Here is a 25,546-nt window from a genome sequence, read left to right as displayed (position 1 = left end):
CTCATGTCTTAATGCTTGAAAAAACTACTTGACCTTTCCAAGCAAAGGAAGTTTTCAACATGGGCTATAAATTGCTGGAACAACAACAAAAAAACAAAAAACAGGTCCCTTCTTGGCTTGTCACCTTTGTCATGTCCACATTAGACTCTCACCATACCGGTGGCACAGGACTGAGAGTGTCCGTAGCATTTCAGCTCATGGGAAGGATGTGTGGTTCCTCACCTGCTGTCATCAGTGCAACAGACAGCCCAGGATTTGGTAAATTGAGGCAACATTTTGCCAGTAGTTTTCTGGGATGTTATATGTGAACATTTTTTCGGTAGCAGTAGCAGCTCTCATCTTGCATTGCTGCTATCTGGCAGGTAAATCAAGACTGGAATGTCTCAGCCCTTGAGAAAAGCACCTGACAGCATTGTAGTGGTGGGAAAATTCCTTAAAATAGGAACTGTTTTGCAACTTCAGTGCGATGGACAAATCGACAATTTAGGTTATAAAGGGGGCAAGATAAGAAAACCGCAGCAGCATGCTTTCTGCTGATGGCAGACAAAGATGGCAAGAGTGTTGCAAAGATCCAGGATGAAAGGCTCTTTAAAAAATTCCTTGTTTGTTTGGGTTGCTTTCCCCTCAAAACAACACTTAACCCTTCAAATTCCACCAGATGGGTTCAGATCTCTGGGAGAGGCTCATTGTGGGACTTAAGGCAGGACTAGACTTTAGGTTGTGTTTAGGTCCATACAGAAATGGTCTAGCCTGAAACCCATACGCCTAATGGTGGCTTGAGTTTGGAATATGAACCCAGTTTACCTCATACCAACTAGATACCTCTTTCCATCTCATGGGGCATAAACCCACTGAAGACTTCAGTATTTCCTCTCCCAGTCACACTTTGGAGATGTCCAAAGTGCCTGCACCAGCTATAGAGGAATCCAAAAGTATCTATTTTCCCAAATAATACTTCATTTATGTGTCTATGCTGGGGAAACTTACCCTCTTGGCTTCAGATGATGGCTTTGTTTCAGGGAGAAATTCAATGGTATTTCATTGGAAACATGCAAAACCAAAGGATTACTTCTCATCAGACAAGAATGTAATCAATAAATGGCACTATATTGTGAAAGCCATAAATGTAAAGACAAGGAAATTTCTATGTATTGAGTTTTTACTGCTTACTAAATAAGGAAGCAAACAAATGAAGTTACAGGAAAAAAATCCTTCACCAGAATCTGGGTTTACCTCGACAGTCACGTTCTCAGAAGTAGTCTGTTGACTCAGCAGAAGTTAGGGTAAAGAGGTGTTTGCACTGTACCTGTTTTCCAGTATCACTTAAGGCACAACAGAAGGCAATGTTTTCAGCACAATAACCTGCACAATCTCTTCCGTCTTTGCTGAGTTTGTGCTGGGAATAAGTGTGGTTATCTCTGCAGCAAACCAGGAAATACTTTGTTTTCTCAGTGTTGTCCTGGTGCTGCTAAATAGAGGAGTAGTGTTTCTTTCTCAAAACAGATGGGGGAAAATCCCCATTATATTATCATCATGATTAAGCCTTTTTGATAAAATGCTGTGAATTACGGTATTTTGCAGTATTACCAGCTTTATGCGGTTTTAGCCATGATTTATCACAATTCTCCTCTTGACAAGCAAATGTGTTGTTCCATAACCTCCAGTGATTTGGGTCAGAAATGTCCAATTGGGTGTGCAAGACCAGGGGAATATAGGAGCTGTAAAACTAAAACTGGCTGAAGATGTGTCTGGCTTGGGAGCCTCACGCCCAGGAGATACCCTCAAGAACCACAGAAGAAAAAGCCCAGATTTTCCAGACCATGAAGTTGTCTGCTTCAAGTGTATTCCCAATAGGAAAAACTTGAGCAGACGTGGTGGGATCCTGCCCAATGCAGCAGCTGTCGGGTGTCCATAGATCTTTCATGGCTTGGGTTAACGCATCTGGTTGTCTGCTCTGCCACTTTACCCAAACATAAAACTGAATTTCTCACTGTGCTATTAGCAGCTACCATGACAAGTGAGTCTGGAAAATGGCTTTCAGTAGGCAACCCAGGTGGCTGAGCAGCACCATGTCCCGACTCCATGCATGTACCCAGTCTTTGTTTCCCATAAATTTGGCACAAGGACTTGGCGAGTGGCGGCAACTGTTGTGTGGTTGTGTGCCCACAATTCTTCTCAGGGACTCAAAGCAAACTCCCCAAGCCTGGAGCACTCCTGCCAGCATTTCTACACGCTTAGAGGGAAACAAATACACCACCCTTAGATCAACAACGGGAGCTGTCAATTCCTTTATTCAGGCTCTCTAAACACAGGGTCCTTTCATTAAGGCTATTGCTAACGTTTAATGCCTCTTGCTGTGTTTTCCATTATAAGATGCTCTATATTGCTGAAGGCTCATTTCCAGTTGGGAGCTGGCAATGAGCAATGAGGCCTTTGGTTTCCAGCTGAGCCAGGGGTACTGGATGTAAACCATGTCATGTTTGCCCCTACTGCAGAGATGAGTCTCTTCGTTCTGCCCTGCTTCTCACCCTAGTGTTTGCTCAGCAGTTAGCTGAGCCCCAGCAAAATGGTTTTCAAGGCCAGGACACCAGTTCTGGCAGAGAAGAGCAGCCCACGTGTGTGTGCATTCAGACAAGAGGGGGAAAAGAGTTGTAGAGACAGGCACAGGAGTGGAAGTTTTAGGCAAGAAGCAGAAAGTCCGCCCATGTTTTATTAAAAGAAACATGGTGAAAAATATTTTTGCAAAACTGAATGTCACATCATCAAGGAAGCAAACTGCACTAAATGTCACTGGTGGTGAAGGGCATCACGTCTCTGTTCCAGCCCAGATGCTGAAGCCTGATGAAGCCACCGTCCTCTGAGGGACATGGGTAGGACACTGTGACCCATGAGTTGGTTCCTTCATTCCCGGAGCTGACCTGTGTAATAAGTTGTCCTGTCTGGTTTCAATTCTGCTCAGTCCCCACTCTTCTCCTTCCTTCTTCATCTTGTGGTTTTCCCTTTTTGTTTTTTCACCGTTTGATCATTTCATGTTATCTCTCAAACATTTTTATGAACCAGGAAGAAGCATTTTCCTGGGGTGATAGGCCTGTGACTATGCATTTTATCAGGGAACGTTCTGAATATAATTTCGTGCAGAGCAGCAGGAAAAAAATAGCTCTCAGCATTTGTTGTGCCCACGCACGCACCACTGCCTGTTACCTTTCACCTAGAGATGTGGTAGGGCTCACTTCCTCCATACACAGGATGAATTGTACTGTTTCGGACAAAGCACCTCCAAAAAGTTCAGAAAGTCACCAAAACCTGCGGCATCACAGACAAGGCAAGCTCAAAGGATCCAAAAGGTTCAATGGATCCAGCAGCTGCTGTGTGAGGCCGGTCTTCAGTTACAGAGCCCCTCAAAGCTGCCTTGCTTCGTGTCGGATATTTGGCTATGAAGAGGGACAGATGCGGGGCTTCAGCTTCCTTTTGGCCCACTCTTTGTTGTGTCTGCACGGAGCTTGGAAGTGAGATGGAGCAGGTAACATGAGTAGTGGTTCTGGATGTCTGCAGAAACCCCACCTCAGCTCCTTCTGTGGCCAAGGAGAGTCGAGCCCATGTCCTGTGTCCCAGTGGACACGGGCATTGCTGCCTGTGGGATTTGGTCTTTGGGAATTTGGCTGATGTGTTCACTTGATCCTTACACCTCCACTTCTTCCTCCTCCACTTTTTCTGCTCCACAAAAGGCTCTTGCCTTAGTGACTGAGACTTGGTTTAATCTGCAGGTGAACACAGCTGCTGGCAGCTGCAGGCAAGGAGGGCCCGCAGCAATTGCAGGGGGTGATAGGAAGGGGGACGGGGGCTGTGACAGGCTCTGGGTCACGCAAGATCTGATAACCTGGTGCAGGAGGACACGGTCCTTCGCAAGGCTGCATGTGGAAGGATGCCACGAGCAGTTATCGGGCTTAGGGGAATTTTGAGGAGATAAGGAGAGCCTGGTCGGGGCAGAGGCAGCGCTGCTGGTACTCACCCATCCCACAGAACAGTGCACTGAAAGGGAATTTGGGCACTTCCTGCTATTTTAGGGTGTCATCGCTGCCTGCAAAAGGTAACGGTGGAACCCGTAACGGCAACAAACTGGTTCTGTGCGTCTGCCATGACTTCAGCAAAAAGCAGCACGAGTGCTGGGAGTGAACCCCTGACAGATCACAAGGAAGGCTGCTGTGCTACTGGTGGGCGCTGAGGAATTTATTGTGGCTGCTGAGCCCTGGCCAGGTGCAGGGGCCGTGCTGAACTGGCTGTGCAGGACGGAGCTCCCCATCCTGCCCCCCAGCACCACCCCTGGCACGGCCTTGCTCCATCCAGGCCAGGGGGCTGGCAAGTCGGATCCCATGAGTACCAGGATGGGAACTGAGGCAGAAGGCTGGAAGCTGGCTGGCTTCGTGTCCCTTCACAGCCCACCAACACATGCTGGATCTGAATGGAGAACCTACACCGAAGGAGCTGGAGGTACAGGACCTCCATTGGAGGTCACTGACCAACAGCCTGGAGCCACTAAGCTGACCACCAGCCCTCACGTGTATGGTTGGCTGTCTCCTGAGTCCCCTTGGCAGTGAGATGCCAGCACTCATGGGAATGGAGCAGGGAAATACACCGATGTGATAAACTCACTGGTCCCTGCCCCAAAACGCTGCTGCTGCAGAGCCTCAGCCCCAGGTCTGGCAGCGCAGTGCATAAGAAGGAGGTGAAAGTGTTGGAGCCATCAGAAACATTTCTAGCTGGGGCAGAAGGGAAGAATATCAGAGTCACAGCTAGAAGTTAATCCAGTTAGTTCTTGCTCTGACTCCAGAAGCCCAATTTCCAGACGGCTGTTTTTTCCCCACAAGATTTGTTACACAGCCAGTTGCTGCTGTCACCCAGCTATCTGTTCTGCCTTGTTCCAAGCCTTGGCACCAAGCTGCTCCATAAATTCATTACTACAGCTGGCACAAATGCTGGGGATGCCCAGATGGCTCTAGACCATCAGAGGTTGTCCTGTTCTTGGCTGGGCAGCACAACACACACAGCCGTCACAGATAGAAATCCAAGCTGGAGCAGCTGAAGACCTGGCGCGGGTTTTGAAATATGCTGTTTCTTTGTTGTCCTTAGTACTTCTCCAAAAAGAGACAAACCAGATTATCTAGTCATTTTGTAGTAATAACCCCAGGCACTTGATGTTATAGGGCGGAGTACCAGGAAGAATGCAGCAAGGTGAGTAGGACATAAAATCGTTGTGAGGGGTGTTTTCAGATGCAGTGCCTCAGTAATGCCAAGGAGACCTGAGGGTTTTGATGTGACTGATTATCACCCGATAAGGAGGACTTTCCTTTTGCCTTTTCTCCCAGCTGATGTCCCATCCCAAGCTATAGGCAGATGTTGACTTTTGTATATGAAGAGCAAGAGCCAAATAGGTGAGGACCGCGTCCGTACAGAGCTCCCAGTCTTGGTGTTTCCTTAAGCTGGAGGCTGTCAGGACATTCCAGGCTCTGCCCATGTCTCAAGCCTTCTGGTCGGCTGGTTTCACTCAAGAGGTGGTTGTGATGCCACCCTTCCTCCCTGAACCGCTGCAGTATCAGGTCCACCCACTATACCAACACGCACCCTTATGAAGATGCCATTGAGTCAGTTCCTGTCCCTATGGCACAGCTCTATTCTCAGAAGGGCGAACTGTTTTCTTCCTGCGACAGGAAAATGCCCTTCTTTATTTTCCATTCTTTTTTTTTTTTTTTCTTTTTTCCATTGACATGGATGTCTGGACTGCACAAAGGGCAAAATCAAGGAGGGACGGCCCTTCTTCCTGGGTTGTTTCCAACCCCAGTGGGATTAAAGCGTTGGCCATTTCACAAAGAGGTCCATTCATCAGGTTATTTTGTCTCCCAGAGAGACCTTTCAGGCCTAAAGCCCTCAGAGTCATTGACAATGAAACCAAAATTGGCCCTCCTCAGAATCTCTTGATTTTGCTCAGTGACTTCAAATTCTTTCTTTGATGGAGGTTTGGGGGCCCCAAATCCCTTCTTATCCCTCGTCTGTCACACAGTAAAGCACCAATCCTTCGCATTGAGCAGGATGGGAGAGGAACAGCACCAGAAGGGCACACTTAAAATCTCCTCTGAAGAAGGCTGGGCAACAATGTTTGACCCAAACCTACATTTTTAGCAATGAAAAGTATTTTACAAATTCTTGTCAACGTCTCAGCATGGATTTAATCTATGATTTTTCAGCAAATTGTTGAAAGAGACCAAATGTTTCTGATGGGTGTATTTTGGATTTGCTGCTTGTAACAGAGCCTTTTTTTCTCTCTCAACTTTCCTTTAAAAATGTTCTGCTTCACCTTGAATGCTGGGAAAACTGGAAATATTACAAATTCTTTTGCCTTGATTTAACTGAAACATTCCATCTAAGTCTCCTCCTCCCTAAGTTATTTCTTTCCAGTTTGCTTGGACACGGGAGAGGTATGGGTGGGGTGAAGAAAGGACTGAACTTAACTGAAGTCTTTCCCTGTCTTGCACCTGTCTCGCGAGGTGGTTCCCTGCCTTGTTCTCCCAGCGTCATGATACTGGCATCAACAGTTCCTGTAAGAAACAGGCACCATAGAGAAAGACTGAAGGAGGAAAAAATGGATCCAGGCAAGGCATCTTGTGAAGAATCCAACTCCTTAAACTGCTCTTAATCTGTGGTACACTAAAATCATAGAATGTTTTGGGTTGGAAGGGACCTTAAAGATCACCTAGCTTGGTTCAAAAGTACCATTACATGCAGCACAGTGCAGCAGCATCCATAGTATATTTAAGACAGGGCTGTTTTCCACGGCAAAAGGCTTTGTAATGCTCCTTTCCAGATTAATACTCCTTACCATGCTCCCTCAGATTTTGGTGACAACATTTTTTAAAAGTTGGTTTAGGAAAGGAGCCAAATTCAGCCTTGGTGTTTATGAACTCATTAGCACTCCCCAGCGAAGCTGGCACCAGGGGGTTGATGTTATGTTTTATTCTCTCTTTCCCTCTTCTCTCCCACCCTAGAAAATACTGCAATTTCATTCACTTGTAAGATCATTTGTGCACAGTTAAGAAACCCCAAAATGCTGAAATCCATAAAACCATGACCTGCAAAGTTTTTTCCAGGTACTTGCCACAGTTGGTAGCACAGTCCTGTGTGACATATGACAGTTTATTGAAAATATTTTATTGATTTCTGTAAGTCAGTTTTAATAAACACCAAAGAGATACAGTAAGTGGACTGGCAAAATGAGTTCACAAACTCAGTTATCTGACGTTTTCTTTCTCTGCAGGAAGAGAGCCAGTTCTGTAAAGAACAAGCTGAGAAGGCATGGTTTTGCCACAGTTCACAGAGGTTTAGCTTCTCTGACTGCACAGCATTTATGCTCAAGTTCCAATAGCACTTCAGGTGAAATCAATAAGATTATTCATTGGTTTCAGCTGCAGTTTGATCAGCACCTTGCACCTGAGTCAGGTAAGAGTAATATCAACAGTTTTCAGAGGCTAAACAAGCCACTAACTGCATGGCCAGGCAGATTTTGCCAAAGAAAACTCTTCATGTTGGTTTGAAACTTCTTGTTACTTCCTCCAGGTCAGTTACTACTCTTCTACAAAGTCTGCACTCTGGAGGAAATGTACCGTGAAGTATGTTCAGTTATGCTAAAAGGCAACAGACCAGCTTCTAGCATCTTCAAACGCAGTGCATACGATTCTTCTGAAATTCAGATTCTGCAGAAGATAAAATGAGAAGGGAGGATCTTCCATAATGCTCCAGCACTTCTAAGGAGATACTATTGGAGTCATCAAAATGGTAATTCCACCCTCACACTGACTGTGAAATACAGAAAACCTCAGATAACAGCACTTGTGGTTAGTGTTGGCTTCTGTGACCTCTACCTGGAGAAGATAAACCAAAGACAGCCCCAGCTCCCAAGGCTTCATCTATTTTTAAGAAGTTCACTGTATGCACCAACATGGGACCTGAATACACCTTCCCTTCTCCCTCACGTGTTTCTAGTTCCATGCAGTGTTTATTCCTTAACATATAACTGTGTAGCACTTCAAGATATCCTCTGCCCCAATCAGAAGGCTTTAACTCCTAGTGAAAAGAAAAAAAGCTCCATTACTTTGGGGCCAGTCACTGATGTAACACTTTGTCATGCCAGTGAAAGCTGGCAGTTTCCATAAGTGAAAATTTTACTTCTACAAACTGAGCGAATGTAGTTTATGTCAGCTCTGCACTGCATCCAAAGGTGAACGAGTCACCCCTGCAGCTCAGAAACCTCTCCCATTCCCCAGTTTCACCTCTACACCATTTTCCAGCAAACACCTCCCTCGTGAGCATGCAGCTGCTTGACCTGCACAGAGTCAGAGACGAGTGTGGTTCCCATCAGTGGAGTGCACCGGGGCTCTGGCTGCTGGGGCAGCCGTGCCCACCCCATTTCGCACTGCGTGGCTGTGGTTTGGGTGTTCTTCCTGGCCTTTTGGGGTCCCGGTACCACTGCCAGGAACCAGTGAGTGTTTCTTCTGCACCTGCTCCAGTATCTGCAGCACCTGGAATTAGTAAACACAGATGTAAGCAGGTTACTAATTAGGAGAAAGAACTAATTTATTCTCCAGGTATTTACATATGCCCTGTTCTTTTTCAAGCTGCCTGTCTGGGCATATCCTCGGGATTACGCTGTCTATTCAAAGGTCTCTGGGACAGGTGTCAATGGAGAGCCTGCTGCACAGAGACCTTGGATCTCAGAGCTCTTTCCCTGAATGAATCAGTCTGACATTGCATGGAACAAGATGGGCCCAGCACAGAGAGGCGCAGTGATGTTTGCAGGATTAGGACACAGGCAACATGGAGCTCTGTTTTTCTGCTCTTTCATACCAGACTATGATAACTCCTCATGCTATCACAGATTTCTTTATGGAACCAGGGAACTCCCAGTCTGAAATCCACTTAATGGAGATGTGCAAAGCAGAGAGAAAAAGAGGGAAGAAATCAGATCAGGATTAATTTTACCTGAGACTTGGGGATGATGCCAACTCTGAAGAATCCTATATTTCCACTGTCAATTTTGGTACAGTCCACAACAGTAGAGGCAATATTCTCTGGAGAAGGACCATCGCAAAGAACTGCATCCACCTGAAAGGCAGCGAAATTTCACAGCAAGCTCAGGCACATAGGCAGAGAGATGGCAGCTTCCCTCTCTCAACATCTCAACAGCAGGCAGCTGTTAAAGGCAGCTCCGCTCCTTCCTACCCCCCTGTGTAACCACTACCTGTTGAATTTGGAATGAATGAACTCAGTAAAAGCAAAGAGAGAGCTCTATGGGATGTAAATCAGCGATATAGCAAAGCAGATTTGCATCAGATGAGGAGTTTTGAGGGAGTCCCATCCAAAATCAGATATGTAGAAAACCTTTTTTTTTTTTTGAGTTAGTGGTGGGACATTTGCACTGCCTCTTGTTTAAAACTGCCTTAAAATAATCTGCCATGAATATATTCTCATAAGTGTAGTATTCTCAGAATTTAGCAGTGAAAATAAAGACAGCCGTCTGAATGGCCATGGCCATTGTACTTCCAGAACTTACAAAAGTTCTAAAAGCCAGAAATGTTTTAAAGCTCTGGTGCCAGTTTTAGACCAGCTTCAGCTTTAGATGGGAATCTCCAATAGTAGCTGGAGCCCTGATGCATTCAGGCATCAGTTGTTTAATTGCTTGTACACAAAGAAGCATCTTTTTTTATTGCTCATAACATCCTGTGTTGGAAGATGAACTAACTCGTTGCCAAGCCCTAGCTATGCTTTAGAAAATAGAAGCACTTGGGTTTTCCAAAAAGTTTCTTATTTTACACTGTTCTTTCACTCTAGCACCAACATGAGTGACAACGACATCTTTTTAATTACATGCTCTCCCATATTCTTGGTATCATCTGTTGACTTGCCTACTGGGAACAGAATGAGTGTGTTCTCCCATCTCTGTATCTTCGGGGACCTACAAGGCTGAAAAGACACAAAGCCTCCATTACCTTATCTCCCAGCTTGGCGTACACTTGGTTGTGGTGTGTTGTGTCTGCCTCTCCTGTTGGGTTAGCTGACGTGACCACAATGGGGCCAACCTGGTGGCAGGAAAATGGAAACAAGAGCCCTGAGCATGTTTTGTGGTACAAAACAGATGAGTTGAACTGTGAAGTTCCCTGGCGAATCCCCGTGACTCTATAAAGAGCTCAGTGTGACTCTCCCAGGTAAACACCCCTTCTGCGTAGGCAACTAAAGCTGGAAGAGACAAATCCCTCCAAAACTGTGTGAGTGACTAAGACCCTGCTGATTTGGGGTTTCCTGACGTTGAATCAGGAAAGAACATTTTATTTTCAAGCAATAGTAATCGCCTAAAAGGTACAATGCCTGTCCTAGAAATGCAGCAGTGAGCAGAACAAGCAGGGTGTCACGCTTTCTCTAGCAAAGCCCAGAAATAGAGTGATTAACTGTGGATTTGAGCTGTGCAAAGAACAGCGATTCCTTCATTCAAGGTGAATGTACTAGCAAGGTTATGGGGCTGTATCCACTGTTCTTTGTAATACACCTCCTATAGCTCCTGCAGGTGGGAATAGCAGCCTAACAATGCAATTCCTTCCACCCAGAGCATGGTTGCCACTGGCCAAGCCAGAGATCATCATTTTAAAGGCAAGACTATGGAAGAAAACTGACTCCCAGCACAGTAGGCAGCAGCATCAACATGCTCTCATCCAGAGCTGTGTCAATGTAGCCTGGGGGCAGCGCTCAGCACTGCAGCAGAAAGTTTCCTACCGTGCTTTCTCTGCAGGTTTTATGCCAGTATGCTGCAGCTGATCATGCACTCGCTTGCTGCTGCTGCTGCCAAGAAGAGGTCATGCAGCACGCTGCAGAAGGAGCTTTCTCCCAAGCAGGGATCAGAAAACCATACGGACAAGCCAGCGTCTGGCCTACAGCGCTGTATTAACCTTGAAGCTATAGCAGGATAGGACAGGCTCTAATCCCACGTGTCTGGGCACCCTGAAATGTTTACGTGCTCACCCCAGCAACACACAGACATATTCTCCCAGGTTGTTAGCCCAGCAGCTTCTGCCTGAGTAAAGTCACGAAGCAGGGATGCTCAGAACATAGTGCAGGTTGTAACTGATGTTGTTCTACATTTGGGACCCTCCAAAGTTATTCTGGCTTCAAACAAGCCTGTGCTTGCAACAAAAATGTTCAAGATGTTCAAGGCAGGAAATCAGACAATGTGTCTGTTAATTATATCTCTCCTGACATTCTGATCTGGTGGTCTGTTTTCTTGCTTTTAGCCTCTCTTCTGCAGTAAAATCAGCTACCAGCTGTCTGCATAACTCATCCCTTCTTCCTTAATGATGTTTTTCTTGTGGGAGTTATTCAGTTTAGCACTTTTCACTCCCCAGGAGACCACTGTGAACATGCTATCATCCTCACTGCTCTGAGAGAAAAGGTGAGGAGGGGTGATGTGCCAACACCCAGCAAGAGAGTGAGCTGAGTGCTGCAGTCTCTCCATCCTTGACCCCTGAAGCAGCCCAGAAGACCTGGGTGCTGGTGGCTGACCCCACGTCTGCTCCCTGTGTGGTCAAAGGGCAGGCCCCACTTGCCAGTAGTGCTGGGATGAGTGCACCCTGACCACTCACCAGGTCGATGAGGTGTGTGGTGACGGAGCAATCAGGAATGCGGATGGCAATGCTCTGAGGGGTACCGACATATTTAGCAGAGTCCTTCATCCCCAGGAAGTCCACCCATGCACCTGCACAAGGAAGAGTGGCACAGCACTTACTGATGTACGTCCGTCCTCACGCAATGGTCTTACCGGAGGTATTGCCACGGAGCTCATGGCATTGCAGGAAAGCATGACTTAAAGTTGGAGTTTCAAAGCCAGTGCTCTCCAGAGAGCTTGAAACTAACAGCTTTTCCTCACCTCTGGGAACCACCAAGCTAATAGGAGATGGCCAGGCAGCTTCCATGAAGTCCCAGAGGAGGGGGCTAAACAAATGCTTTGCAGGTTCCAGTTGCTTCAGGCTAGAAATCCAGAGTGACATGGGGCGCTCCTGAGCCTGGCGCTTGGAGCTGTAAAGGGGGCAAGAAAAAAAAAAAAAAAAGAGTTTGGAAGTAAGCTAGAATTTATTTTCAAGCTGAAAAAGGAATTGTGTTGGAGAAGCCTAGAGTTAGACAAAGGGTGTGGGCTCTGCTACAGGTCAGCCATCTGTCATAAAAGTAGGACTGTTCAATAGTTGACCTGAAAGGAAGGGACGTGAGTGACTGTTCTTGATCATAAATTACAAATCAAGGTCTTAGCTTCTTGTGTTGTGATGGGTAAAAAACCCAGTTGCCTAAGTTCTGTGGGGTCCCAGCTGCTTACAAAAGTACAGCTAGAGACATTTGTTAAATACAAGAGGGATTTTGGTTGTGACAACATGTGTCTACAAATATATAGAAGGGGTGCCCTGTTTTGACATTTCTTGATCTTTGAGTTTCCTTGTGGTATCCAAGCTACCTGGCTCTATCACCTGTCAGGAGCCGTTAGTTTGTTGTAAGACAATTCTGGCTCAACTGTTTCCATTTCTCATTTGGATCTTCTGCCCAAGCTCGTCACCTTATTGTTCCTAGGAAAGCTAAGCTATGTGTCTCTTTGCTCTGGGCAGCTGCTGTAGCCAGGACTCACTATCAGCTGTACGTCCTAGTGGCCTCCTTAGACTAGCCAGGGAAACCTTCAGTGGGGCAGCGAGACAAACACTTACCGGTGAACTTTCTCCACAGCATCAGGCCGATTACAGGCTGCCACAAGCACATATACAGTATCTGTGGGGATGCCGCAAGTCCCTCCGTTCTTCAGGATATCTGTTGACATGTGAACAGTGCAGAATCCCTTCAGTGACTAGAACTGAGGGGCTGTAATTCACGGAAGAGCTGTCACAGACAAAACAGCCAATTCAGTGCTCTCATATCTCCTTTTCCCAACTAACACAGTATTTCCTCTGACAGTACACTTTCTAGCATTCACCCAAGAAAAGATTTGGTATTTAGGGGAGATCTGAGCCGTGTTCATTTGGGCCAGAAGTCATTCAAACCTGTGGGAAGAACAAGTACCTTGCTTTCTCTGTACAAAACTGTCAGTGGTAGCACTAGCCTGGAGGATTCATGTATCACATATTGGATGTCCAGCAGACAGGGATATGATACAGGACAAACAGCAGCAAAATCACTGCTAAACTGAGGAACTGGTTCTATTTCCCACTTAGTGTGTTTTGCTTCAAAGGACATTTGTAACTTGGCCCACTTGGTCAAAATGCAATCAGGTTTATTGTGGTTTCCACATCTGGATTGGAAAAACGTCCTTTTAATACTGTTCTGCTACAAAATCTCCCAAAATTACCCCCCCACCCCACATTATCCCCTATACATTTCCCTTACCTGCAATTCTCTTGACTGAGGAAGCTTTCCTGGCAGGCAAGTGAAGGCACTTGGTCATTCCTCCCCCAACACCACTGAGCTGCACAAGGGGCCTACCCATTGGTAAGCAGGAACCCTCAAAGATGCTGTTGAAAAGCGCAGACAGGAAGCAGTAAAAGCTGACCAGACCAAAGATGACAGTAGCAGCAATGTCATAGCCAACTGGAAGAGCACCAATGGCATCCAGCAGGAAGCTGACAGCAATGAGCAAGAAAGTGAGGGAGTAAAAGAACCAGGTGATGTTTAAGAAGAGTGTGCAGAAGACAATGAAGCCATTGAAAAGCATGAAAGCAATGATGCCTACTGCTGTGTGGAAGCTTCTGGTCGTGCCATAGAGGCCACCATACCTTGCCAAGCCCCAGATGATCCACATGACAGCATAGAGAATGAAGGCACTGCTCTCCAGGGTTTTCCCCCGGGCAAAGGCCACTGAGCCACCTAGAAACTTAAGGATCCCACCAGCTACCACCACCCATGGGATTACAACAGTAGCGAGTGGAGCCTGTGGGTCCCCTGTCATTGTTATAGCAAAAGAAGCAAGGACGCTGCACGCATAGCCAAGTACTTCTGCATCGGCGTACTTGGAGTACCCTAGGTAGGGAGTGTGAAGGTCTGCCCCTTCACGAAGCTTCAGGAAACTGCTGCGAGCAAGCAGGGCCTTCACAACACCCTGCCCAATCGGGATTTTGGTGCCTGTTTTCACGTTGTACAGGTGAATCAGAGCCATCAAGGCTGAGGCCACAAAGATGGCCACATCCACACCTTGGGGTCCGCCTTCGAAAAATCCCTTGGGACGGCAAGCTAATGCGATGCAGTAGGCCACATAAAACAGCAAATACAGGCCATCCACCAGGCTCTTAAGAGTGAGAAAGAGAGCCAAGACAGCAAAAAGAATTGAAAAAACCACGAGGAATGGGGTAGGGAAGGATGGTTCCTCTGTTTGCCAGACTGGGTATAGAAGGCAATAGCCTCCCGCAAATTTCAGGATGGAAGTGAAACCGAAGAAGGTAGCCATTAGTACATCCATTGCACGGTATGACAAAATGCAGACTCCAATCTGGTAGACCCCAGCTGCCCACAGCCAGGGCATTTGTCCGATAAAAAGTTTGCTAGTGACGCCCAGGAGCCTGCAGCCAAAGACACTGGCAGACAGCATGTTCAGGATCACACCGAAAACCGCAAAATGATTCATGCTACCACTGGTGGGCTGGATCTGCTCATGGGCCTTATTCTTGGCCAGATCTGTGCCGGGGAGGGCAATTTTCTCTTTGGAGAGGAAATAAACAATCCTTCCCAGAGCAAAATAGCCACCAACCAAGCAGACAATCATATAATTGCAAGCCACGGCAGAGGAACCAAAAGACGTGCTGTAGTGCATGGCGACTTCATGAGCACTGGCGAGTGAGACAGCAGAAGCAATCAGAGCTAGGATGACCTCTCTGCTAAGGAAGGCCACCACTGCGACAATGAGTAGTGCCAAAGTAAATGTGACCAGGCCAGGCACCAAGGCATTGCGGAAATCACCGGTGTCGTTCAAAACTCCTTGCCCTTCCAGGATGAAGACCACTCCATAGCCACACCAGAACACTGAGATGGTCAGGCAGAGGGACAAGAACAGGGACGCATCTCTTTGGCTTCTCCGAATTCCTATGAAACAAAGGGGAATACAGGCAGAACTGTGATTTTCACGGAGTAAGTTATGGAAAGCCACACTTACAATAGGCAGCTGTGCTACAGCAAGCACATGGTGTCTTGGAACCATGATTACAACACAAGCATGTGGCTGCACAGGTCCTGCATGATTTCAGACAGAGCTAAAATGAGCTTGGGTCAGTCTGCACAGTGCCCCATTACACAGTGTAGACATGACTATAAAGACTCCCTCAGAGCAAACTGTGTGAACTCACAAGTATTTGTGCCTCTCCCAGGCTGTCTGATTTGTAGTGGAAAAAATACCAGCTTCCAATCTGGGATTTTCATGTTCTCACTGCTCCAAGTCACAAAAGGAGAAATAATTCAGCATTCATTCTAAAGAGTATGGAATTTGTTATAATAAGTGATTTTTCCTCTTAGCCTCACATATTGACAAGCAACTTCAAATCATGGATGCCTAAACTAATCTAAGAAAGCTTGGGAGCAGTTTTTAGAGAAATTCACTCTCATTTAGAGTATATTCACTCTGTTATATATTCACTCTCTTATATACAGAGAGAGTATATTCACTCTGTTAAAACTCTCAGAGATTGTGATGAAACATTTGTTCAAAACTATCATTTATTTCTTTGGTTACTTATACAGGAAAAATGTGATGTGCTGATGAAAAAATAGATTGTGAAAAATGTGTGTGTGTTGATTTCCTAAGCAGAATGGATCAGTGATCTAGCAAGACTGACATAGTTCGTATAAACCTGTTGGCAAAGCAGACCAAATACTTGTAAAGCTATAGGAGGGGGAGGCCTTGAAGCTGGCCACCCTCCGAGTCTTACCTGCATACGCCAAAAGCGATGATAAAATCAACAGAAGGATTCCTAAAGCCGTGCTGGGGATCACTGGGACTGCTCTGGGTAAACTGTAGAAATGCACTGCCAGCAAGAGTGATCCTGTGTGTGACAAGGGAGGAGGAAAAAGAGAAAGAGCTTGTAAACTCTTGCCCCTAAAAAACAGGAGAGAACCAGAGTGACAAGAGCAGGGAAAAGAGAAAAAATAACAGTGCAAGATCTGCAAATAATGAGATCTAGAGGGAGGGTGTTGTAACTTGTTTTGTGTCCAAGGTCTCACCTCTTTCTGGGTGCCCAGTTTTAAGAAACTTGAACTTATTTGTGTTTGAAAGTGCTCCGCCGTTGTCGGAAAAAGGTAAAAATTGGATCTCAGATTCCAGTTATACAAAAGGCAGACAGACAAGCACACACACACTAAAGACAATCCCATAAGCCTTGTGCCTACAGTAAACTAGCCTAAAACTGAAAAGTAGCAGCACTCAGGAAGATGAAATGCAAAGGAGGAAAAGAAAGGGGGTGAACACAGAAAACAGAGCAGCAGGGAAGAAAGAGAGAGAAAAGGAAGAGAGGAAAATGCATCCAAATAAAAATCATTTATGAAAATGACTATCAAAAAGTTTTGATTTGCTTCCCACTCAAGATGGATTGAGTACAAAAATTCAGGCCAGCGTTTTAAAGCCAATACAAATATTTTGTTGGCTGCTGAACCAGGCAGAGGGATCTCCGGATCTAAAAGTTTTACCCAAGCAGAGAAGATTCGGAACAAAGAGACGTTTTAGCCCCTTCAAAAAGGGGGTTGTCCGTGAAAGCTAGTCCCAACCCCATCCTCCCATGCCAAGAAGACTCGAACCCTACCTGCGGAAATGCCCAAGAGCCCTATGGAGTAATGCAGTGACTCAGCTTTTCTGACTGCCATTGCAGAGTCCGCTGAAGACCCAGATGCGGGCTGAAATGCTGCCTCTCTTTCCTCCCTAGCTCTTTATAACCAAACCAACTTCACTGGCCTGTGTTCCTCCCCGCTCTCCACCCCTTTTCCCTACAAACATCTTCTGTTAGTGTGCCTTTCTGCATGCGGGAGGAAATGCAAATGAGTTTCTTGCTGCAATAAATTTCAGTCTGTGAGTCAGAATGGGCTGCTGGTAGCTCCCTCCAGGGGCCTGTTAATTTTACTGTTGATTAACCCTTGTTAAAAAAGACACTTGAAAAATAACGCTGATGGTTTATTACTATTACTGCCTTTTTGCTATTGCCAGTAAGGAAATTACACTGGTTAAAATTAAGGGTTTTTTAAAGAATCCATCTTGCTGGAGCAAACAAGTACTTTGCAAGCCCAGGAGCTCCCCAGGGACCAGTTATTTCTCCTAACACCGGCCGTGGTCCTGCTGTTTGTCCCTGTCACAGCTATGAATGCCTGGCACCACCGTCCTGTGCTGGGCAAGCCCAGGGCATATTCAGTGCCATTCCCTTAAAGGTGACTTTTGTCCATGTGCCGCTCCATGTCTATCTAATCCAGCCTCTCTGCACACCCTCCCAGGGAACTCCTCCTAATTCCTAAGTGGCTTTTGTGAGTGAGGAGTGTGAGCATAAAATCTGGAAGAGTCTTGCTGGCTTTCCAAGAGAACTGTGCAGGCAGTGAAGTGAGTATCAGTCACTCCCACGATCACCGCTGTATCCCAAAGGTGACATAAGGGACCTATGGAGAATACGTGATCAGGCCATAAAGATCTTTACCCGTGAAGGAGGCCACAGAAAGCAGTGGACAGTGGCCCAGGGTTGTGATGAGATCATGTCGGTCACACATCAGGTGGGAGTCCAGAACAGTCCCAGACTGGATCCACAGCTAATGCCAAAAGATGCTGCTCCTCCTGCTCTCTGAGCTACGTGGACCGGGGTGGTATGCTTCCCTTGAACACTTGGATCCCTGCATTGGCTCGCAAACCTTCATGGTTTCTTCTCTGCTTTGGAGGATAGCCTTGAAGAAGAGCTTTGGGGAAAAGGGTTCCTTCACACTCATCTTTGTTAGAATATTAACACAGATTAAAGCAAGGTATTGATGTGTGCAGGTACTCCCATACAGAAAGGAAAAACTCAGCTGAAAAGTATAAACTATCAAGAATACATCTATTGCAGATTGATCTTTAGGCTCAATATGTCTTTTGAGATAGATCTTGTCACATGAGGAAGCACTGGAACAACCCTGTTTTGCCTAGTTACACCTAAACAATGATTTCAGTGAGGGGAACCAACACAGTCAGTTTGCAACATGCAGGGCTCGGTGATGTGGTTTACAGGAAATTGTAAGTTTGTTTAAATATCAGCCTTTAGCTGTCTTTGTTCCATCAATGATGGGACTGGTCTCTAACCAGCTGAAGGAGGAAGAAACTATTTGACTATTGAACTATGTTCAAGTCGCAGCATGATTCAGCTATTTTTTCAAGTAAGAGGAAATAATGCATTTCTAAATCACATTCAGAATACCTCAGATCTGAAACCAAACAGCAGGGAAAACGCTTTGGGAATTTTCTCCACGTATCTAACAGTTTAATTCCCATTCTGGATAATAAAAGTCCTGTCTCCACCCACCATACAGTTGGTTTTTGTTCCTGTTTGTATAGGTAGCAGCTATGAGTATGTGGTGCCTGATTTTTTAATCATTTTTTTAATCAATTTTAAGAGACGCGTGCAATAAATGAAGTCACATATATCAGAAAAGAGTACCTTCCTCATGCCTGCTATGACTAAGGAACTCGCCAAAACACTGTTTCATTATACACAGGATATATTTCACGTCTCTTCCAAATATGACAGACCTGAGAAAATTTTCTTATAAATTATCCCTGAAAAACATTCTTCCCCCAAGTTGCTTGAATTCTGTCGTTCTCTAAAGAATGGCAAGATAGCCTTAAGTGGCTATATTTATTTCAACAGTGCAAAGCTGAAATAAAACGGTTCATAATCTTCTCAGGTATGAGCATGTCAAGGATAAGGGAAAATGGGTTTCCACATGAGCAAGGGAACTTCCCCATCACATGCTGTGAATCTTGCAGCCATGTATCCCTATCAAGGTGAGGGGTCTGCCAGCTCTTGCAACCATTTTCCTGGTAAATGATGTTGTCACATTCTTAGAGCGATGGGGTTGTCAATGAAGAATCACATTATTCATTTCTAACTCAGGACGTGAAGGCCAGGAAACAAACTGGGCACAAAGCTTCTGCTTTTCAGAGATGGGGTGGGAGGCTGAGGACATTTAAAGTCAGAAAAGGAAACCTTGCTGTTAAAATACAGAGGCTGCTGGTACAATGTAGGGTTTAAAAAATGGGGCACAGAGAGGAACTGCACTGGCTCAAATACTTGCTGTGGGCTGGCTCCCTGTGATACCATCTTATGCACAAAAATTTGCTGCTTTAGTCTGAAATAGAATGGAAAATCAACAGCCGAGAAGGAAAAACACAGCTGCTCTGTTGTACAGGTTGTGTCGGCTGGGGATGATTTGGAGACAACGTGCTGGGAAGGAGGTCTGCAAGGGAGCAGTCAATTGAGGAAATAAATAATATTTACATGCCCTGCCCGTGGCACTGGAAATAAAACCTTCTTGCCAGTAAGAAATTCAGCCCAACCCTCCTGGCCCCACCTGCTCCTGGGGGAGGGATCATGCTATAAAAGGCTCCAGGCAGTGCACAGAGATGCACAGCAAATTGGGACTCTCTGGGGACTCCTCCTGCTCTGCCTGTGACCATGGGAAAGAAAGTGGCGGTCGTGCTTGCTGGCTGTGGGGTGTACGACGGGAGTGAGATCCATGAGTCTTCTGCTGTGCTGGTGCACCTCAGCAGGGAGGGGGCACAGGTAAGAGGCACCTGGCAGGCTCCTGCCCCATCCTTTTGCCCTTGCTCTGCTTTTCATTCGCTCCCCCTTGCACAAAGCACTCCGCTCTAAGGAGCTTTGCATCTTGCCAGACAAGTCACAAGCTCCCCGCTGCTGCTGGGGTAATCGCAAAGCGTAAATGACTGGAGTCAAAGCAAGCAGCACTGTGTCAGGGCTGCTACAGCAAGCAGGGACAATGCCCTGCTCTCTGCTCTGCTCTCCCAGCTTAGCTGGAGGAGAGGATTGGCTGGGTGCTAAGCACAGAGCTCAACAATTCTGTCAGCTACACAACCTCTGAAACAAACTTTCTTGAATCTATTTTTGGCTTGCACTTCCTCTTTGCTTCTTTGGTATTTCTGTTTCAAAGACTACTATTGACTTGGGTTGCTTGAAATTCATCCTTTTGAAGCACTGAAGATTAAAACAGAAAATAGAGTTCTTGTGAGTTAGATTGGAGAAGGGGCAAAAAAGGTGATCTTCAAGCACCGGCTCTAACATGCAGTCAGTCACAACTGCTCTTTGAGAGTCAAAGAAGAGGGAGAGAAGCCCCGTGTAACGCTAACCTCAGCTCTGAACTGCCCACAAATCTGGGTCAGAGCCTTTCTCCTGGATATCAGACTGCTCCGCCAAATATGAAGGTGCAGTGGTGATTTACACGTGCTGCAGAGCCGGCCCACCCAATTCCAAAGCCTTCAAAGTGTGTATTCACTTCGTGGACTAAAGCTAAGACTTGTCCAAAAGTTTTCTGCACTGTTTGTAGTTTTGCTTCTTTTCCTTCTGTCCCAGAGCTGCTGTAGCTCTCCCCCTGCCTTACACGAGGTTGGCACACTCAGAGCACTGTCCTGCACTCATCCCTTGATTGGCAGGGACCTCTAGTGGAAGAAACTCGGGCTTTATTTCCCCCACACCCTTTTAATTTTCGGTTCTGCTTGCCTAAGGAAACAAAGTTTGTATACAGCCACAAAATCTATCACCCACCTGTTTGCCATCTTCCACTCTTACTTTCTGCATGTGAGCTTGCAACAGTTCAGAAGAAAGGCGAGACACTTTCTTGAAAGGGAAATACTCTGGCTGTGGGAAACCAGTGGGCGGGGAGAAGAAACTCAAAAGTCCTGTCTGAGGGTGGTGGTTTGACAGCAGCTTGCAGGGTGCTGGGTGCTCAGCACCCGTACGGGATGACTGGCTGTGTGCAGGCAGCCGGGGCAGCACTCGGGCTGCTGCAGTGAAGGTGGTTGCTTGGGATGAAGGTGGAAAACTACGAAATGTGATTCACACGTGGCTCTTGTAATGACTCATTTTCCTAGGAAGGAAAGGGGTGGTTGCTCCCTTTCCACCGCTTCAGCCCCCCCCAAATTAGCAGTGTGGGCTATAGCCTCCGCCAAATACCCTCCTTCCTTTAAGGTGAGGGTAAATGTTTCTGTGCAGAAGCTACAAAACAGCTTTCTTTTGCCTCTTTATAACAATACCTTCCTATTGCCACTATCAGATAGAAGTGAGCCTGAAGGTCACTGAAATCTCCAGCAAAGTTCTTTCCTAACCAAGAAACACAAGCATTTTAATTTGCTACCTGTGGTCTTTAACATGCTTAGGATACATGCCTGAAGGATAACAGACCTTCCCTTCCCTTCTCAGGCAGAGGTTTATGCTCCTAACATTGACCAGATGCATGTGGTGGACCATGTGAGAGGACAGCCAACTCAGGAGAAACGCAATGTGTTAGTTGAAAGTGCCAGAATAGCCAGAGGCAACATCAAGGATCTGGCTAAGCTGGATGTGAAGGGGTTGGATGCCCTAATAATACCAGGTAGGAAAGACAGCACGTGGGGTCTGCATGCCTGGGGTCTTGGGAACAGCTTAAATATTCATGAGCCTTGAATGGCATGGGAGCCATGGGCTGGACAGGAACTGGGCAGAGCACTGGCAAGAAGATAAGCTGAGAGATGGGGCCAGCAGGATGGCCATCTTCCATCTGTGCTTGCACAGACTTGTATTACAAGAGCACATGGCAGTGCAGAAACTCATCCACAGAGAAGAGGGCAGACAACTGTCAATTGACTTATTCTCTGATTATCTACTTAGTCTTATATCCAGCAGAAACAAGCTATCCCCTCCCTCATCGACACACTGCCCTCTGGGGAAGAGAAGCAGAAGCTGGGACACAGAGGGGGTGTGACTCAAAAGTGAAAAGCCTGATCTTTTTCGAAAGATTCTTTGGTGAAAGTATGACCAAATGATTTCAGTGGGAATTGATGAAGCCTGGAGTGAGGACTAAAAGACAAGTGAAAGCTTGTCAGCATGCCCCACCATAACAGGGTGAAACAGCACTGATACCTTTCCAGTTCAGTTCTGTTTAGAAGCAGAGATGGTGCTTTGGAGTCTTGCCTTGCGGCAGTCAGGAAATGAGAATATTTAGTGGCTCACAATGGTTTAGCTTTCTTCTGTCAACGCTGGGCAAATACTTCCATCCAGCAAATCCATTTTAGCATTCTTACAAAGCATATCCGACAAAAATCCTGCCCTGGAGTACTAATCTTTCTGTTTCCCTTTTCTCAGGTGGCTTTGGAGTGGCTAAAAATCTGAGTACTTGGGCCACCCAAGGAAAGAACTGCACAGTATCCAAAGAGGTGGAGGATGTCCTGAAGGCATTCCATGCTGCCAAAAAGCCCATCGGCCTGTGCTGCATCTCCCCAGTGCTGGCAGCCAAAATCTTCCCCGGCTGCGAGCTGACTGTGGGTCATGACACAGAGTGTGAGAAGTAAGTAACTGTGCAGTGCTGGTATATAATCACACCACGGAGATCACAGAAAGGCAGTCTCTCCCCAGTATACGTAGTACCACTGACTAAAAGTTAAGCAGATCCTAGGCAGGAACAAGATGGCTGCTGAACACATAGTCGTGTTATGAGAGGTAGGGGTATGATCTGTCCTTACCCATTAATCTGTCCTTACCCACCCATGAAAGCTGTGACCAAATTCTCCCAACAGCAGGGAAGAAACTATGATGGCTCTGGCTACTAGGCTAGGAAGCTGGTGAAGAAAACAAACCAAAAGGAAAAGTCTAGAGTGTGCATTTAAGCAGCGGAACAGCTTTAGTGGAACATCAAGGTTTTATGTTGGCTTCACTTTAGATTTTTAACTCACTGTAATCTGGAGGCTTTCTGGGTTCTATAGTCCTAGAGAAATTCTTCTGATGGGAAAAGATTTACAGCTTATCAATCAGGCGTGTTGAAGGGACCATCTTATCTCTGTAACAGCCTAGAAGCTGTTGCTGTGAGGCACAACCAGGCTTTTCACTCTAGGCCTCTTTCAGATCTCTCTCTGCAATGACAGCTCCTCCGCACAGGGTTTATTCTCTTTTCTTCTTCTAGATGGCCTTATGCAAAGACTGCTGAGACCATGAAGGAACTTGGCTGCAAGCATGTGAACAAACATGTCACTGAAATTCACGTGGATGCGAAGAACAAGCTGGTGACCACCAGTGCCTTCATGTGCAACGCCCCCATTCACGAAATCTACGATGGTATCGGAAAAATGGTCAAAGAAGTGGTCAGACTTGCCTGAATGCCACAAAGCCACAGAATCCAGCTCCTCTGGAGAGCAGGCACTAAGCCTTGCACTTCCCCTTTCATACCCACATGTCAACAGGCAAACCGCTACTCAGAGTTCTTCCCCTCATGGCCCACTGGTAGCCCCTGAGGAGGGAGAACAGGAGCGATGTAAGCACTGGCATGCTTTGCCAAGGACACGCCACTTACTGCGCTGATCACAAGGTGGCAGTAACTGGAGTGTCAGCGTTCATTTTGCTGACGTGCAGGTGCCAGGTTTCCACAGGGCTCACATGCAGCCACTGTCTCTGGTTCTGAGCAGCTGAGCAGTTGCCTGGTCATTTCAGCCATGCCATGGCTGACCCGACGTATCACCTGTGAACAGGAATTGGTCTGCTTCCCAGATTTGTTATAAACCCATCTCTCCCTACATATGGCCACCTCACAGAATGGATGAATTAGTGGCAAAAAGAACACGATTCTGGTACTGAATAAAACAGATATATTTTACATGCGCTGAATTCTGCTTTTATTTTTGCCCTTTACTCTGTATGAGGACCTGCTCTTAGTGTTACTGGTTGGCCAGTGAATGGGGAAAATGGTATGGAAAGAAGTCACTAGTTACAAACTCCACTGCTTTTTAAGAATTTGTCAGAACTCAGACTTGGGCATGAATGACATTGGCTGGTGAAAACAAAAGCAAAGCAACATTAGCATGAAGGTTTAACAAGAAGTGGTTAAGTTCTTCTCTTATATTAACCCAAGACCCGTTATGGCAGCATGGAATATTTTGGAAGCAGCCTAGCCAGAAAGAGTCGAGGGTGAGACCTAGGGCTGCAGTTTCCAGTCTCTCCCAGTCTCTAGAAAAATTCTTAGAAACAATGTGGAAGCAACAATTCTGCATTCCAACAGGGACAGACAAGATACCAATCTAGCTGAAACTAGAATGGCAGACTGTAAACTGGTTGGGTGATTGCAAAGTCTGGCAAACAGAAGGCACTAAGAATAGCTGAGCATCCCACTGAGCTGTTCAGATAACAAGCCAGGCACGGATTTTTAGGGCCAGAAGGAACCATTTGTCTACATAATCTGACTGCTCTGCAGGAGCTGTAAAGAGCACAGTAACTCACATTTTACTGAAGCAAACCTGCTGAGAAGACTCAGTTTTGACTTAACGATACTGCTGTACTATTTCATAGCTCATTCCCACAGTTAATCAATGTTATTTAAGATAAACCATACCTTGTTTCTCTCACAGTTGAAGAGCTTACTTTCAGGAAAATGCGGGTTTCTCTCCATTAGATTCAAAATCCTTTTAGTGGTAGCTGGTATGTTCTTCTTATATAGGCTCTTATTCTACATGAAGCATTATATAAACATTACAGACTGAGCTATTAAATTGTCTCAGTGTAAGACATTTTTTCTAAGCAAACAATTATTTTCTGAGGCTCTTCTAAGCAAACTCTTCAGGCTTTTTATATCCTTTCCAAAACACTGGCATTTTGCACTCTCAACAACATGGGAAGATCCTTCAAGACTCCACCTGTGACTAGAGAGGGAAGGAATTAACCCACATGGTGCAGTGGAGTAGCAAAGAGGGACTCAGGCACTTCTGGCAGGGACAGAAAAGCCCAGAGTAGCATAATAGGACAGTTTTACCCTCTTCCTAAAAACACAGAGCTTATCCAATCACTCTTTTCTGTGTTATTTTTCCCCACTGCTACCCCTGCCAATCATTTTAAAGCTGCTGCCCATCTTCCACAACATTTAATAAAGATATAAAAGCCTTCAGAGGTATAAAGGACCAGCCAGTTTCGGGACAGTAGCTGCCAGGAGGAAGAGGGAATGTTTGATTAGCATGAAAAGTCCACAGTTCTCTCGGTCCTTCGACAATCCCCCAGAGAGAACCGTGCTGAGTATCCCAACCGCAGAAGAACATTCGGTCTAAATCTGCGTTCCTAAATCATTAGAAAGGAAGCACAAATCCATGGGAGACCTGACCTCATTACATCTTCCACCTCATAGCTGCACAGTCTTCTCCTGTACTGCTCTTTCTGAAGGGAAATCCAAAGCCTAAGATATTTATTACCTTACAGAAAGTAACCGCTCCCAAGACCTCAAATTTTGTCTTTTACACAATGCAGGAGATCAG

The 25,546-nt window shown here is 46.0% G+C and overlaps 2 protein-coding genes across 2 annotated transcripts; one reads left to right on the top strand and one right to left on the bottom strand.

Annotated features, from left to right (window-relative positions):
* Positions 1-6,832: 6,832 nt before the first annotated feature.
* On the bottom strand, positions 6,833-17,047 carry LOC121077452. The gene is made up of 10 exons (XM_040572713.1): positions 16,845-17,047; positions 15,978-16,091; positions 13,453-15,138; positions 12,780-12,879; positions 11,960-12,108; positions 11,676-11,788; positions 10,035-10,124; positions 9,028-9,150; positions 8,372-8,567; positions 6,833-7,742 (listed from the first exon to the last, which is right to left on the bottom strand). Exons 1-9 carry the CDS (start codon positions 16,903-16,905, stop codon positions 8,382-8,384), a joined length of 2,622 nt encoding a protein of 873 aa, XP_040428647.1. The 5' UTR covers positions 16,906-17,047; the 3' UTR covers positions 6,833-7,742; positions 8,372-8,381.
* A 2,623-nt stretch (positions 17,048-19,670) lies between these two features.
* On the top strand, positions 19,671-23,904 carry LOC121077453 (glutamine amidotransferase-like class 1 domain-containing protein 3A, mitochondrial). The gene is made up of 4 exons (XM_040572714.1): positions 19,671-19,832; positions 21,483-21,654; positions 22,404-22,605; positions 23,218-23,904. Exons 1-4 carry the CDS (start codon positions 19,725-19,727, stop codon positions 23,408-23,410), a joined length of 675 nt encoding a protein of 224 aa, XP_040428648.1. The 5' UTR covers positions 19,671-19,724; the 3' UTR covers positions 23,411-23,904.
* The last annotated feature ends 1,642 nt before the right edge of the window (positions 23,905-25,546 follow it).

This window comes from Cygnus olor, chromosome 13 (assembly GCF_009769625.2).
Source record: "Cygnus olor isolate bCygOlo1 chromosome 13, bCygOlo1.pri.v2, whole genome shotgun sequence".
Lineage (NCBI taxonomy): Eukaryota > Metazoa > Chordata > Aves > Anseriformes > Anatidae > Cygnus > Cygnus olor.
Note: the sequence above shows the minus strand (reverse complement) of the source record. Positions and strands in the feature narration are given on the sequence as shown.

Coding starts and splice junctions, on each gene's coding strand:
- LOC121077452 (XM_040572713.1), bottom strand. CDS start 16,905: ATGGCAGTCAGAAAAGCTGAGTCACTGCATTACTCCATAGGGCTCTTG. Junction 16,092..16,844: donor GCTCTTGGGCATTTCCGCAG/GTAGGGTTCGAG, acceptor TGTCACACACAG/GATCACTCTTGCTGGCAGTG. Junction 15,139..15,977: donor ATCGCTTTTGGCGTATGCAG/GTAAGACTCGGA, acceptor TTTGTTTCATAG/GAATTCGGAGAAGCCAAAGA.
- LOC121077453 (XM_040572714.1), top strand. CDS start 19,725: ATGGGAAAGAAAGTGGCGGTCGTGCTTGCTGGCTGTGGGGTGTACGAC. Junction 19,833..21,482: donor TCAGCAGGGAGGGGGCACAG/GTAAGAGGCACC, acceptor TTCCCTTCTCAG/GCAGAGGTTTATGCTCCTAA. Junction 21,655..22,403: donor GGATGCCCTAATAATACCAG/GTAGGAAAGACA, acceptor CCCTTTTCTCAG/GTGGCTTTGGAGTGGCTAAA.